This window comes from Cebidichthys violaceus, unplaced genomic scaffold (genome assembly GCF_023349555.1).
Source record: "Cebidichthys violaceus isolate CVI_PGR_0920_01 unplaced genomic scaffold, fCebVio1.0.p SCAF_2, whole genome shotgun sequence".
In the NCBI taxonomy this organism is placed as follows: domain Eukaryota; kingdom Metazoa; phylum Chordata; class Actinopteri; order Perciformes; family Stichaeidae; genus Cebidichthys; species Cebidichthys violaceus.
Window position 1 is genome coordinate 16,707,443 of NW_027176372.1, and position 16,819 is coordinate 16,724,261.

Genomic DNA, 16,819 nt, shown 5'->3' on the forward strand with positions numbered 1-16,819 from the left:
AGTGACTAACAGAGGACACTAGTGTGCATCAAGGCTTCTAATAAAGAGGTGTTGTACATTTCATTACGTGTGTTACCTCAGATTTCGCTGATATGTTTAGTCGTATCATGACATAGCTCAGAAGATGAGAACAAAATGTCTTTGTCAAATAAAATGTGCCGTGTTCTGACACACACCTTCCTTTATTAATCAACTAAATTGAGATCTTCGGCTCTTACTCTGGGTATGAATTGAATTTGTCTGAATTTGAATTTGAATTACAAACAATCCAAAATTATACGACAAACACTTGACTTGAATTGGAGTTCTAAAAGAATGACATATCTCGGGGTTACCATAACAAAAAGTATTGATGATCTATATAAACATTACACATTGGAAAACAAAAAGGGGGAATGTCATTACCAAACCTCAGGGAATATTTCCATGCAGCTCAAATTACACCAGTAATTTATTGGTGTACCAATGATTATGAAGCAATGGAAAAACCTAGAACGATATGTAAAAGGAAGGGAAATTCAAAGCCTTATTGGAGACAGAAATATATAGCAAAAGATTTACATGAACAGATGGATGTTGTCACCCGATTTACATTAGAGATGTGGTTTGAATTGGTACGAAAATACAGATTAGAAGAAGAGCAATGTATGTATTTCATATAGAATAACAGCAATATGCACAGTTAAATTAAGATGGGAGTGTTGTGAGTTTCCAGGAGCTGAAAGACAAGTCTTCACTAAATAACCAAAACCACTTCAGACGCAATTAAGGGACTTTTTTGACAGAGAAATACAGCATAAAGTTAACTGGGATTAAAATGGAATAATTACAACCATAGTTGGAGTTTACAATTCAAAGAAATATAGAATAATACTGAAACTGAAATGAGAAAAATAACTTTGTATTGTGTGAACACAAAGAATGAATGGTTTTATATTTGGAGGACACAACAGTCCTCAACATCCTAGCGTACTTGGAGAGAACATTGCTGGAAGAATGTAATTAGATTCTTTATTGCCCCCCAAATTACAAAGAAACGTCTGTCTATTGTTCAGCCATGTCGGAGGAAATGTGAGGCACATGCAGACCATGTATTTTGGTACCATGTCCTGAAATTGTACAGTTTTGGGGAAATGTTCATATGGTTATAGTCAAAATTCTGGGCTATGATATACCTAAGTCATGTATGTTACTCTGCTTTGGTAATATGACAGCAGATATTGTGTTCAGAGATGACAGGTACCTGCTGAAAATCTTGCTAGCAGCTTATAAGAAGGCTATTACGAAGAGATGGTACAAGGAAGAGCCACCATCACAAGATGGGTGGCTGATAATTGTGAATGAAATGTATGATATGGAACTGTTCACTCACAGGAGAAGAGCACAAGAGGAGTGATGTCGTGAGAAGAGGGAGAAATGGACACTGTTTGTATGTTAACGTTAAGACTCTTATGTATCATGCTTTTGAGGGGACAGAGCAAACCGGATCCTTTTTTTAATGTTTTTGTTTTTCTCTTATGTGCTCTGTCTGTAGTGAGAAGGTGCCGTGTTCTTAAAATGTAAAGCATTTAAATGATGAAATAAACATGCACTACCAGCGGGCACTCATTCATCGTCTTAATGTGAATGGAGAGGAGCTGCGTTTGCCCGACGAGGTGAAGTGTAGCCACGGACTCGCAGGCCGCAGGGGGCTCTGCTGGATCAAGAGGGTTCCACAGAGTCTTCAGTTGAAGGTTTGCTTTATTTACTGTTCTGGGATTGAAGTGGTAGTGCTGGGTAAAATTCAATTTAGTGGCAAGAGAAGCATTCAATTTAATTTGCCAGACATTCAAAAGATGCTCCCTGTTGTGGATGATTAAATGTATATTGTGTTTGTTCAATCAGCTGTCTCTCACTGTGACCAATCAGCAACATTTGTCTTCACGAACATAGTGCGCAAGAAAGCTCCTGCCACAGTTTATCAACACTCTCATACTTTCAGTCATACTGTACCAAAAATATTAAAAAATAATGTGTGGAGCATGTCAAACAGACTAAAAAATACTTAATGCAGCCTGAGTTCTTTCGAATGAAGGGCATTTGAAAATAACTTGTGAATTTATGACATGCAAAACACAATTTCACATGTCTATCACATAATAATACTGTAGAAATAAAACGTAATTTATAAAGCATATTTCATACAAACAGATGCACTGCAGCGTGCACTGATAAAATGTACACATGAAAAGATGCTAGAAAAAGAAACATTGAAAACAAAGCAGAGACGACATGTGGTAAACAAAACATAAAAGCGCATGCTGATGTGAAATATTCTGTTTCACATCTATATAACATTTCAAGCATGATGAATTCACACTTCACGAACATCTGCTTTTTCGTCCTTTACCGCAGTATAACGTGAATTTTTCCAAATGGTAGCAGCAGGCTATGGTCTGGGATCAGCTGAAAACAAATGTTATCTGGTCAGTTGACTGACGGCTTTGACTTACAAACAAAACGTCTTAAAAATGATCATATCAAACCAAGCTTATAGGGGCTCCTTGACCCACTGGGCCTGTTCTTTAATCCATTCATGGATATTAGGGAGAGTGGATGTCCTTTGCCAGTCCAAGTGCACAGTTTTGAAAATGTGAATAATTTGGATCTTACTGCAGTGTAAGAGACACTTCCCCAAGGTCTAATTGTAGGGCATACTTACTATTTTCTCTAAGTATAGAAACCTGTATAGAAACCTGCAGGATCTGTGTTCTAAAACTAAATCTGTAAACTTAGGAACACTGAGATAAAACCAACCTAAACAGCCACCTTGATAGTTATACGTCCAATATTACACAAGCTAGTATCAGACACGGAGTCTGACAGTGACCAAGACCCTCAACCATTGTTTACAGAGTTAGGCAACGACCTGAACTATCAGCAAAGAAAAGACTGCCAGTCGCTCTCCCCAGCCAGCACCCTGTCACACAACACACCTCACACATGAATACACACACACACTGCCCAGAAACAACATTTAACACCTAACTTTCCTCTAACTACCGCTGGCTGTTAATGTTAGCTTCTCATTTCTCCTCCATCTCTAACTTTTTTCTGATGCCCACTGAATCCTCCTTTCTCCTCCTTTTCTTATCTCCCTCACTCTGCCATGCTCTCGCTTTCCTCTAGTATAGTGGCCTGTAATCCTTGCCAGAGAGTGTGTCATTTGCATAATCTGAATTAGCCTAATCTGCCGTCCTGGCGGCGATGGAGAGGACTCGCTCTCACCGGCCTCATTAAAGGCGGGGATCGCTCTCCAAGAAGGTAGCAGCTCTACTGGCCATGGGTTCCCTGGTGGAGTGGAGCAACTATCTTGAAAATGGATTTCAGCTGGAACAGTCCTATTTGCGCCATGCAAAAGCTGCACAACAATTCAAGCTCTCATTCTGGGATGCATTGTCTTCCACATTAAACATCCAAGCCAGTGGACACAGGGAGGGGCCTTTGGGTGGTTCACTGAAAGTCCAATGAGACGCTCTGCTTGATGACACACACACACACACACACACAAACACACTTTGACACGCAGATAGCCACATGCATGCAGTCGCACACCCTCAAACAAAACAAACATGAACACATTATTTCAAGGGTCATAGATGAAATATCAAGCACAAGTACACATAAAAGACTGTACACTCTCATGCTTGCATGCTCACACATATCTGTTTGCTTACTAACCCTCAGCCTGTGAATGAGGACTGAAGTGCTGGAGGGTGTTTGCAGTGTTTGTGTGTTTGTGTGTACGCAAGGCGGAGACACACACAGAAATCAACATTTCACTTCCTCACATGTTAGTGTGCCACTGCTGATTATGTTTGGGAAGAGTGAGTCAAATACAGCTCATACACACGTAGGTACCAGCATGCCAATATTGATTTTTGAGTAAATACATGTCTAATCTGCAGAAGTACACAAACACACTCAAAGACACACACGCACACACACACACACACACACACACACACTTGGATGCCAAGAGAGGAGAATGACGAAATGACTTAATAAGCACTCACACCAGCTAATGGGAGCGTGGGTGATGGAGAAAGGGCACAAATGAGAGAAAGAATAGAGGCATAAAAGAGAGAGAAGAGGGAAGAGAGGTATGTGGATGAGGTTGCCAGGAGAAGCAGATTGTGGCGGTGCCATGTGAGAGTGTGGCGGGGGAAATTAGAAGTGAAGATAAAGAGAAACACGCGTGGAGAGGGAGTGGGAGGGAGAAAAGGGGAATCAACAAGGAGAGGAGAAAGCAGCAGGATAAAATGGAAGAGAAAAACATGAGAAACAGTGGGAAAAAAAACGAAGACAAGGTTGAGAGGCGGGGAAGGAGAAAGCAGAGAACACAAAGAACGCAAGATAAGAGAGGGAAGCAGAGGAGTGACAGACAGAAAAGGAAGGGAGACAGGGAGATGATTGAGACAACATTGCTGCAGGCAGCAGCCTAAGTGACGAATTCAGAGATACGGGGGCTGAAAAAGAAATGAAAAATACACCAGGGAGGAGAGAAAAATGCCAGGTGAGAAGATTGCAGGAGAGATGAGTTGTCGGAGGTCACCACGACAGATGTGAAGGAAAACAGCAGCTAGCCTGCCAGACGAAACAACAGGTGGGAGAAAAGTAGAGACAAAGAGAGGCTGTCGGGGGAAAAAAAAGACCACTTGACAGAAAATAAAGCAAGTCGAGAGAGCAACAAGCAGCCTTGATGAAAACAGACAAGCAGGCATGAAAACATTCAGCGCGGCGCAAACACATTTTTTTTCTTCTTCTTCTCCAGCGCACAGTGATGAGCTCGTGCTCAGAGGATCAATCATTGTAGGAATCTAATCTCACAACATTACAGCTGTGCACCGTCTCCCTTTGTGTGTCACTGTCAGTGTCACAATCCTGGATAATAAGTTATCTGCAACACCACAGAATGGGCAGCTGCACACATACAAGCCCGGCTGCACTAATCCTGCACACAGACAACATGTTAGAGCACGAGCGGCAGCGATGCTCGAGCACCACAACACCAGAATTACAAACAACCTCCAAATAGCCGCGGCTCCACATCCCACTCCTTTATGTTTTTGCAGGGCATTCGTGGAGGTAAATAGGCTCGGCTTTCATTTGCAGGACGAGTCAGATTTCACACGTTTGCACAATGGGAGTGCATCTACAATCACCTCATTATTCAAAATAGCAACACATTTACGCCTTGGCGTTTTATCACCCATGGGGAAAGGTGTTTGTTTTGTGCTTGTGGAGCACAAAAAAAAAAAGCTGATTCAAAAGATGAAACGAGCCATATGCACACACTTGGAAAACGTCCTGCATGGTCTAATTTGCACTGAAAAACCAATAATAGCCGGCTGCAACAAATATGTTTAAATGACTGCACACAATTAATAAGGCATATTTTCACTCTGGCATTGGACTTCTGCTCAGTGTGCAGTTTGATTTCCTTAGATGTATGTAAATGAGGTTTACAGGCTTTTAGTAGAATGAGTAAGGACGGAGTAAGACATTTCACACAGGCAACAGGTCTTAAAAAAAACATCCACACAATTAACATCTCTCACTGTCTTGGCCTCTTTCACATGGCCTTGACTTACTTAGGAATATCCCAATCCCCCCCCCCCAGCCCCCTCCCCCCACCCCAAATTTGACATCTATTGTTGCCATGGCTACCGTGCTTCCAAGGTAACAGCAAGATGGAAAAGCAGTGTGTGAGCAGAGTGACAAATACCTTCGACATGTGTGTGTTTACCAGCGTCGATGCGCACACAGCCAGATAGACGGAGCAACATACACATCAGTCAACCACACACACGCTGACTCAAACACGGCCAAAGAAGCTGTCTCTCACTCTCCTCCCTCGGTTTGCTCTGCGCGCACACACTCACACACACACACACACACTCACACACTCACACACACACACACACACTCACACACTGTCACACACACACACACACTGTCGCATTAAAACTTTGTTGTAGGATTAAAAAGATGCTCTTTTTCCTCCGAGAACACCTGTTGGTCTCTCTTTTACACACACACACACACACACATACACACACATACAAACCATATGCCCTCTTTTTTTCACTGTATCGTAACTGAAATATCAGTTGCTATTAATCTGTGTTGGGCAGCTTGTGTACGTGCGCTGTATATTTGTGAGTGTGTGTGTGTGTGTGTGTGTGTGTGTGTGTGTGTGTGTGTGTGTGTGTGTGTGGATGATACAGTAAAACACATTGTCAAAAGTTTCCCTGCCCATATGTGTGCATGCATTATATTTATATTTATATGCACATGCATGTGTGTGTATGTATTCCCTCACCCCTGGACAGCCTCCTCGTCTTGGTCTGCATGGTCAGCGTACCCACCACAGCCCCCATGTTTGCTGTCGTCGTGGAAACAAGCGCGCCTGTATGCTGAAGTCTGTATCTCTTTTGTCACGTGTTTGGACGGCTAGAACGCACACGCACACTCCCTCGCCCCCTTTCCTCTTCTCATCCTCTTCTCCCTCCCTCTCTTCCTCTCTCAATGGCTGCTCTCGGCAGAAACCCCTCTCTCTATCATCTCTCCTTTCACGCTTTCTCACCCTATCTCACGGCGCTCCTCCTCTCATTGGCGCTCCTCTCTCTCCCCTTTTTCTCCCCTCACTCTCCCACTCTATAACTCCCTCCCTCCGATTCCGTTGTTTTTTTTATTAGGGGTTGTAGCCTCCCTCCCTCCATCTCTCTCTCTCTCTCTCTCTCTCTCTCTCTCTCTCTCTCTCTCTCTCTCTCTCTCTCTATCTCTATCTCACTCCCACATACATCCGCAAGCCAGGAGCCAAGCAGAGCATCAGTGATTCAGTATGAAATCGCCAGGATGTTGATTCACTAAATTATAAATGAATATGAGTGTACCCATTGATTTGTAAATGATAACGCACCGTGATTCACTCTGGTAAAAAACAACAACAAACATGCCATGTTACATTTCACACATAACAGCATCTGTTGCCCTCTGATGGAGGACACATATGCAAATAGATACAGCCTGAAGTATTGATTTGAGAGGTAAATATGAATTATGGAGTGAAGAGAAAACATGCGCATGTGACAAAAATGATGAAGAGCCCCGTGCGTCACTTCTCTTCTCCCTCAACATCAGGGCTTGTTCATAAAAAAGGCCACTTCAATCCATCAACACCTCCATTCACTCCATCCATCATTCCTGGTCATCCATCCATAATACCCCCACATAGACTTTAACAGGGGATGGATGAAGGGATGGAGAGAGAGTGTGTGAGTTGTAGCAGATTGGCTCCCAGGGCAGGAAGGAAGGAAGGAAGGAAGGGAGGAAGAGAGACAGCAGGCAGCAAGAGAGCAGAACGGAGGGAAAAGGCTTAAAGTCAAGAATGTAAGAAGAGAGAGAGAGAGAGAGAGAGAGAGAGAGAGAGAGAGAGAGAGAGAGAGAGAGAGAGAGAGAGAGAGAGCGAGAGAGATTAAAGGCAGGAAAAGGCATGGGATGAGAAGAATGAGATATTTAATAGGGTAGAAATAGAGGGATCATGACGAGTGTCAGATAATACTGCAGGAGTGCACGCTCTTGCCTGTCAGAGCTACACGCACACACCAGATGAAATCACATTATAATTAAAGCCTGATCGATACAAACAAGGTATACGGTCTGAATTGATGAAAGTACAACGACACAAACTCTAAAACAGTTACAGATGACAAACAATGTGTAGTGTGCTCGTACACCTGTCAAACACTGCACATACAAAACATTTACCAAGGAAGAATGACTCAGATTGTTTTACTTTTAAGTAAAAGCACACTGTCCTGCATTCTGTGCTCAAGCCAAATGTACAAAAGTATAAACAGCAGAATCTAATGAAAAGTAAAATGTGGAACGGTCCCTCAGTGTTATATTGCAATATACATTGTATCAGCTACACCGATACAATCTAATGCAATCCAATACAAACGTCTACTTTTATGATGCCGAAAATCATACAATCATTCAGTTAGTGTTGTTTTGTGTGTGACTGCATTATAATCAGAGTTGTTTATAATATTCTGCCCCCCCCCCCCCCCCCCCGTGTAAACAGGGAGGACAGAAAGAATGATAAACACCTCTCAATATAATGAAGTCAAGTGCAACACCCCCATTAATGCAAAATATTGTCCAGGATGAATTGCCACTGACATAATTATATTATAGGGTTAGAATTCTTAATGCATTACTGGGATAGAAGCTGGTTGAGTTAGAACACATGTTATCTCCTTCATGTGTGGTTTGGTCTAAGTTTGAATCTGTAATGGGCTATAACAACTATAGCTGTGCAATGAATGTAATGGAGAAATTCTGTGCGTTCAGATAATAATATCGACACTCAACAGGAACTAGCTGGATGCTTGGATCTCATCCACTCATGATGGCTTTCCAATATAAAAGCAGCAAGCCTGAGGACCCACCATGTAAACATGTCACTGTCAACTATGATCAAAGTCACAGTTTGCTTCAAGGGTGAAAACATTTCAAATCTCTTTTTTTGCCACTAAATGAGCAAAACATAATGTCTAATAGATTTGCAATTGCTTCTGCAAATGATGCATTAGTCAGTTTTCAGTCATCGATTTGGAGAATAGACACGCTGTCCTGTTACATCAAGCCAGCCGTCCATAATAATGCATCTGCAAGTGTGGCAACTGCTTCGAATATGGGCCACTTTTTGTCTGCTGATGGTGAATAATGAACGAGGCGTGATTGTTTGGAAGCCATATGGGACGATTAAGCTGGAAAGATTTTGTTTGGTGACAAAAAAAAAAAAAATCTGCAATCTGCTTCTGTGAAAATCGGCTCTTGAATGCTCGGATGTGTGGGATATTTTTTGTACAACAGCGAGCGAGACAGGATGGACAGCAGTGGGAAGTAACGCTTTCACCCTGCTTACACACACACACGTGCTGCTATTCACGGAGAAGCATACATATGCACATACATTCTGCACATTCACAAACCATGGGCAGAAATAATGGCTGATTGCTGACACACACACACACTGCTTGCTCTGCTATAAAAGACAGTGTGCATATAGGAATTTACAAGCAGTTATTTCTCCCGATCTTCACTGCAACCTACTTCATCTTTAGCCTTAAACCCTATCTATCCATCTCTCTCCACTATCTTCTCTATAAATTTGTCTCCAAGCATACGGCCTAAACCAATACACCTTTATCCGCACATCTCTCCCAATAAATCTCTCCGAAACGTATCAGCCTCGTGTTCTGTCGTTTCAAACACTGTTCCCGGCTTGTTCCAATCTCTCATCTCCATCTCCCTTCGGTCTCTGACAGGCCGTTTCCACACACTGACAGAAATGTTTCACTTTCTAAAAATCATTTCAAAGTCTGTCTGTAGAGCAGAGAGAAAGAGCCAGAGGTTGGTGTGTGTGTGTGTGTATGTGTGTGTGTGTGTGTGTGTGTGTGTGTGTGCAACATTGCTGCCGAATTGCCTGGTGTTTCCCTGCAGGCATGTGCGGGAATAGCTACAGACTGTTTAGCAAGACCCCTGTCACACTTTTGAGGAAAGAGGAAAGATAAGAGACAGAGGAGAGGAGCAAACAGCAAGGGTTGGAAGAGGTAGGACAGCAGCGCATCAGGAGGAAGGAAAAAAGGCAGCAATGGGAGAGATGGGAACATATTTGGCAGTGAAAGATGAAGAAGGATAAGGAGGAAACACACCAGGAAAGCTTCCAGCTGGAGATTAGAGTGCGATGCAGAGAGCGGAAGATAGAGAAAGAAGTGGGTAACAAGAGCCAGGAGAGTGGGCGAGTGGCATCACAAGAAAGAAAAGGCAGAGAAGAGCGTGAGTGGGACATGCAAATATTACATTTCCAGAGAAGGGGATAGAAGAACAAAGAGAATGAGGTTTAAAAAAAAAAACAGGGGAGCAAGCATGAGAGAAAATTAAACTCTAAAGATTTTTATTAAGATTAAACCATCGAGAGGAAGCTTCAGAAAATCAGCTCACTCCTTCAAAGCAGCACATTCAGACCTCACATGCAGGCCTTCAACATAGACCGTGTCCTAACCGTGCCATTCTGCAGTTATAGATTATGAATGTGTAATGTAGCTGGATGACACTGTCTTGTCGGCACACCAGGCTTTGGCAATTACTCATGAGGGCCAGCGAGGCTTTGGACCGAGAAGAACATGTCCATTAGGAAAATCAATACTAATATCTACAGCTGTCCAAATGAATTCTCACACAGACACCCGTCTGTATCTTTATTAGAGGATGTACGCTGAGCCTCTTGCCGGCTCCCATCACATTACGAAAAAGGGAATAATTAAAGGAGCCTCTGCTATTGATCTGTCATCAGGGAGATAGCAAAAAGAGGGGAAAAAGGGGGGGGGGGGGCTAAGTAAGGACATAAATAAATGGAGAGTGAGAAATAGTGATGGACATGTAGAGAGGGGAAAACAATGCAAAGTGAGAGAAAGCAGGAGGGGAAGTTTAGATGGGTGATAGAGAGTGATTAAAGAGGGAATCGATGACAGAAACTAAAGAGAGTCAGAGAGAGAAAGACGGCAGAGGGAATAGAGTCGTCTTCCTCATCGACGAGTTTATGCACCGCTGCTATTCTCTTAGCTTGTTTAACGTTGAAAGTGTTGCCTTAGTACACACACACACACACACATACTGTGAGAATGAAGGAGATGCAGTAAATACTGATTCCTGATTCAATAGGTTATTGAAAGAGTTGTTTTGGATTGAAACAGAAATAACAAAAGGAGCTCAAAGTGACAGTCAGTCACTGAAGAGGCTAAGAGGGGAGTTACAGTTTTGGGGCAGTTTCACACCCAGAGCTGTAAGTGATCATACAGCTGCAGCCCTACGGTGTAACGATTGTAAACAATGCTAAATTGTAATATTTTGTATTTCTTTGTTGCTTTGTGGCTTTGTTTTTGCAGAGATGAATATGATACCTATCAAGCGAATGACATAACTGTGAACCCTGACTCACTGGCCTGATTATACGGGCACAAGGATGCGTCATGCATTATTTACAGCAAAACCACAAACACACACACATCCATAAAGTCAGATGACGTACTTATTTATCAGTGAGTTATTTCCACTGTCACATTGTTCTGTAACCCAAACAGTGGCGCAGTGAAACAAACAGAAACACAACATACTGTTTGAATGTCAGAGATGATAAACGACCCCCATTGCTCATTTTCTCTTACACATTCACTTAAGATATTTCTTTTTTTATCTAGCAGATAATTGAAGCTGCTCTTCTTCTTCTGTCCTTCCTTCACATTGTCTGCAACAGATTCCTATTTCTCAAAGGTCACAAACCAAGCTCTAAAGTGTAGATTTACTTGGTAACACATAGACCCCTCATAAGCTAGTAGCTTGTTCGTTCAGAATAAAAATTAAAAACAAAAAAAAAATACTGTTCTGTGTGACGCTATTGGATTAGTTATTTTCTGTTCCTCTGTTGCCCCATTTAAAAGTTAAAAAATAGTTGTTTTTTTTCAGGCACGGAACCTTTCCTGTAGGGCCTAATTAGTGTAATGAACATGCAGATATAAATGACTAATTTGTTGTGTTTGCATAACTTCCTCCCTCAATGTTTAGATTACACAGATACTGTACAGATTGGTATGAGAACGTAAGCTAAATAAAATTAAAACGACATATCACGTCTTTCCAATAGGAAGCAACAGCTTTTGGAGTGCATTTGATGTGCTTTTGTTTTACTCAGTGGATTACTAGAGCTATACTACATGCTCATTGGACAGCTTGTTTACTCTTAATGTTCACTAACTGCTGAAAAGAGGACAGTTTTGACTCAATTCAAACTCACTGAGATTTCAGTTCTTCGTACAGTTAAATGCTACTTTGACAACATTGAGTCTCTTTCCAGCTGTCACATTAATTTAGCTCAAATGATGTGCGTCACTGCTGTCATAGCTGTTCATGCAGACCTGACCATATAGTCAGAGCTAAGTAGCTATCTATATTCATCATCTGCATTTCTCTCATTGGCTTCAGTATTACAAAGGCCTGAAGGCAAACACAGGGCTGAGCTGTCTACGGGGATATATTGCATCGAAAATATTGTTTATCTTTGAAGAAGTGAGCAACGTATTTGCCTGCAAATATTATGCAAATAAAGTATCTTTATTTATGCAATATATAGATTTTTTATTTAATGAAATGCTCCAATGTGGGTTTCATTTTCAACACTGAAAGATCAAACGCTAACAGAGGATCTTAAATGACAGGCAGATTTTTTTAAATGGAAATTATGCTTCCCGTGAAAATCTAGACTGTGAGACTGAGTGTAAAAAAATATGAGATATGAAGTTGTAATATCACAATTCCATCATTAGGCCCATACTAAATCACACACTAACATACACATGCTTCGGGCATGGGATTAGCCATAAACCTGTTTTTATGTTGCCATGTGCCTAATAAAGCTCTTTTGCTGTCCTAATTGGCCCTTTTGGTGCACTTCATTTGATGTGTAGGGATGAGATAGAGGGGTGGAAACTGTAAAGCCTATCAAGGAAACAGGGCTCCTCTCCAGTCAGCTCTTAAGCCCTGCAGCAGACAGATACATTGAATCAAACACACTTGTTCTCCAGCAGACCCACATATATTTACATATATTCTACCGGCCCCAAACTAAAACTCAACATGAAAGCAGTTGGAGTGATCTTCGAGTAGGCCAAGGCTATCTTCTGGGCAAAAAAACACAAAGAGATGTGAGGGTTCGAGAGCGCGAAAGAGACAGACGCAGAGAGACAGAAATCTTGATATAAACAGCAAAGGCAGACGAATAGCCATAGATCAAGAAGAGAGCAGCTCGGGAAATAGAAGAGAAAAACTTGAAGAAAAGACAAAATGAGAAGGTGAAATGAGGTGAGAGCGGGTAAGACAAACAGAAAGAAGGTGAAAATCCACTTGACAGAGCGAGAGAGTACGGAGAAATGAAAGCAGAGGCAAAAACAAATGGAGCGAACAGACAGGGAGATGAATGTGTCGGCAAGGTGCAGGTTTTGTAGTTTATTACATACCCACTGGGAAATATTTCACAGGAGCAGAGTAGTTTGTGCACAGTGACAGTAGATGTATTTCTTTTTTTTTTGTTGCCCCGGATGACGACAAATACATATAGATAATCTGCTTATCGCCAACCTATGGGCAGGACATTAGCTAATATCTCTGCCTAGCTTCTCTAGTGGGGAAGCTACAACTTTATGTACAGCATCAGTGTGGCTTCATTTAGTAAGCTCGTACAGCGGTCAATTTGTACAGCAACGTTTATGAATTACTTTCACGCATTTCATCACTGTAAAAAGCTCGGAATAGGACTGTAAATGGACGGCCTTTGTTTAATGCTTTTAAACCAAAGCACTGTGCAGAGTGCCTATCATCACCATGCATGGCACAAGCCTAGATATGAAGAGCAATTGGAGTTAAGTGCTTAAGGATGTTTTGAGCTAGACAGGAAGCACTGGGGATCAAACCATCAAACCTGCTCTACCAGAGGCACAGACTTATGCATCACTGAGGTCACCGAGGTTCGGACCGCTGTACGTTTTTACGAGGGGGTATATAACAAAAGTCGTGAAATAATTGCTGGTTGTGGAGGTTAGTTACACTCTTTTTGTTTGTACGTTTGTTTAAAGAAGGTGATGGAGATGGAGAGGAGAAAGAAGAAGAGAGGAAGAGCAGGTACTGTCCACTGTGCCCATGATAGGATCCAATTCAAACAATGTAATTACCACAGAGATGTAAACGTAACACAGTAAAAGAGTTTGCTTCATTTTTGTACAGTTTGAGACACATTTCTATAAATCAAATCCAAATCCAAATCGATGCAAACTGAAACACAAATATTAAAATAAAGAAGGTGTATATAATGTTTGTAATTTTACTTATTAAAAAGGACAGACAGTGAATACAGAGGTTGAGAGAACAGTCAACGCCGGAGAGAGCAATTATCTCATCATCTTATTCATTCAAGTGTGACAATCTCGGGTGTCATCTGTAGTCTGTGTGCTGGTTTAAAAATATGAAAGATATGATCGGCAGCACACTTTTTTGTAGACTTTTGAATCTTGACACTCCTCTGCCCAAAGAGGGACTGTATTTTAGAAAATGTTTTGTTTACAATGAAAAGTTCTGTATTCTCAGCAAGTTGACTCAGCTGGCCGTTACCTCATGTTGGGTGTTTCTAAAGACACTGGACTTTTGAGGATGGGCCAACCTTCCATGCAAAATGAATCCTGCCCTGCTTTCATTAGGACACTTTTTATACCACAGCAGCAGATGGTGAAACACGCACACACATTCACTGCACTCACACTGCAGCCCCCGGAGGAGCAACCTCTCCTCAACTTTTCTCAATTTTTCACTCCCACTTTTACGCATCTATCAGCCTCCTACTGACACCCTAACAGTGCAAACTTCAAAGTGTATTTGTCTATTTAGAGGTTACCCTAACTAGAGGAGACTGTAAAATGGGCTAAAAATACATCTCAGTTGCTTTGTAAGCATTGCTGCCATCACCAACTATAGTTAGTTTGACAACACGGCTGCCACGTGTGTTTTCCCTGTTGCCTCAGTAATCTTTCTATAGGTTTCATATTTTAGGCTCCATCTTGAAAAAGTGCCTCATCTGCTCAGCACAGATCTGAAGTAGCTGCTGAGAGCTGTTGCCATGCAGTGAAATGAGACGCAGGTCGGGAATTAAAATAAACAACCCACGCAGGATGCTATATATGCCTGTATTTTATAACCATTCATAGGGTCTCTAAAGTGTTTTTACAGCTATTTCAAATACTCCACATGGTCTGTAGTATTTGACAGGTATATCACAGAAAATACAGACAGCTGAGAGATTCACAGCACATTTACATGGCCTGTTTTACATGATATCATGTTTTGATAGTTTCCTACATGTGACAGTGTGGCGAAACATGATCTGACTGTTTTTGGTCTCCTCAGTCCCTAGGGTGCAGCTCTGTGTCTGCTGATGATAACCATCAGGTTTGAGGTCAACAGACACAAGACAGACCATGGCCAAAGGCTGACGGATTACTCCGCACTGATTTACTGCCCACACGCACCTCTGCCACAGCCTCCACACAACATACACAACATGTTTGACCCCATTACACCCTCGTATGTTTCAGGAGGGAATTTTGCACATAACTGTTGTCATGAACAAAGCTGCACATTCTTATTTATGTCTATAAAACACACACACACACACACACACACATGTCAGTGCCAGTTCTTCCTTTCAAACAGTCGCAGGGCAGACAGGAAGCAGGTTGGTTTGGAGAGCAGACAGGGGTAAATACCATCACCTTTTATAGACATGCCCAATGACACGGCTGCACTTAAAAGAGGACACACACACACACACACACACACACACACACACACACACATATTTCTAAATCCACAGGGCAGATGGCCTAGAGATTGCATCATAAACCAATTATGAATAAAACATTTTTGCCAACTTTACATCCCCACTCTGTATACATTCAGCTCATTCCCATAATGCACTTCTTGTGCAATATTCATGACATACACGACTCCGTAATTAAGGCATAAACACGCAGCATGACAGGTGATCTTCTCATAAGGCAGTCACATGCATGTGAACACACACACACACACACACACACACACACACACACACACACAGACACGGATATTGTGTGTGTCTGAGAGAGAAATTTGGTCATTTAGAAAGAAATTCATTCTTACCTTTGCGGTAGTTCACCTGCTTAGTTTGCATGGAAAAGGTTCCCACCACGAGACCCATGTTGACTCCTGGCCGCAGACAGGTGGAGTGTGCTTGCGTGTGTGTGTGTGTGTGTGTGTCTGCCCACCTATAATCAAGGTGTGCTAGTGAGTGTGCGTATAGTGGGTTGGTGTGCTGTAATTAAGTTAGTCCCTCAGCCAGCGGTATGTGTAGAAGAACAGATATCACATCTCATGCTGCTTCACACCCACGATGCTGCTGCTTCTGCTCAAGGGTGTGTGCGTGTGTCTGTGTGAGTGAATGAGTGAGTGAGTGGGGGAGAAAGAGAGAGAGAGGATGTGTATGTGTGTGTGTGTGTGTGTGTGTGTGAGAGAGCGAGAGAGTGTGAATGAAATAGCTGGCGCACATGCAAACTGGAGCTCCCTCTACGCTGTCACCGAAACTGCCTATTTCCCTTCTGCCTCTCTCTACCATGCAGACCCTCCCTCTTCCCTCTTCCCTGTCTTCGTCTTCGTCTTTGTCCTCTCTCTCTCTCTCTCTCTCTCTCTCTCTCCCTCTCTCTCTCTCTCTCTCTCTCTCTCTCTCTTAGTGTCCTCCGCTCATTCCATCATTTCCTCTGTGCCTCTTTACGTATCTGCCTCTCTCTGTCTTTGCTTCTCTCTGCTCCCTCTTTCCCCTCTACTATTTGTCTCAGTCTCCCTGCCTGTCTGGTGTGAGAGGAGGGATTGCACACTGTTTCACAGGAAAAGACAGAGACAGAGAGAGCGAATGGTAGAGAAGGGTTGTGTGAGAGGAGAGGAGGGGAGGACAAACCTCAAGGGATATTGAGAGGAGAGGAGGGGAGGACAAACCTCAAGGGATATTGAGAGGAGAGGAGGAAAAGGAAGTGACAATTTTACGAGGACGAAGAGCAGAAAAAGGGAGGAGAAGAGAAAGAGGAGACAGAGGCAAAGTGAGAGAGTGAGGGTGGGAGGGAAGGGGGTGAAA

General features: G+C 42.4%; 1 protein-coding gene across 2 annotated transcripts in view; it reads right to left on the minus strand.

Moving 5' to 3' along the window:
* LOC137875503 (A-type potassium channel modulatory protein KCNIP1-like) overlaps positions 1-16,550 on the minus strand; it is a 25,498-nt gene extending 8,948 nt beyond the window's left edge. Inside the window, exon 1 of one of the 2 annotated variants that reach the window (XM_068714809.1) lies at positions 15,835-16,550. In XM_068714809.1, coding sequence (XP_068570910.1) covers positions 15,835-15,892 — 58 coding nt within the window. In that variant the 5' untranslated portion in view covers positions 15,893-16,550. Of the gene's footprint in view, positions 1-6,364; positions 6,711-15,834 lie in introns of those variants that run through there. The other variant, XM_068714810.1, reaches the window with a different exon arrangement.
* Positions 16,551-16,819: the final 269 nt, after the last annotated feature.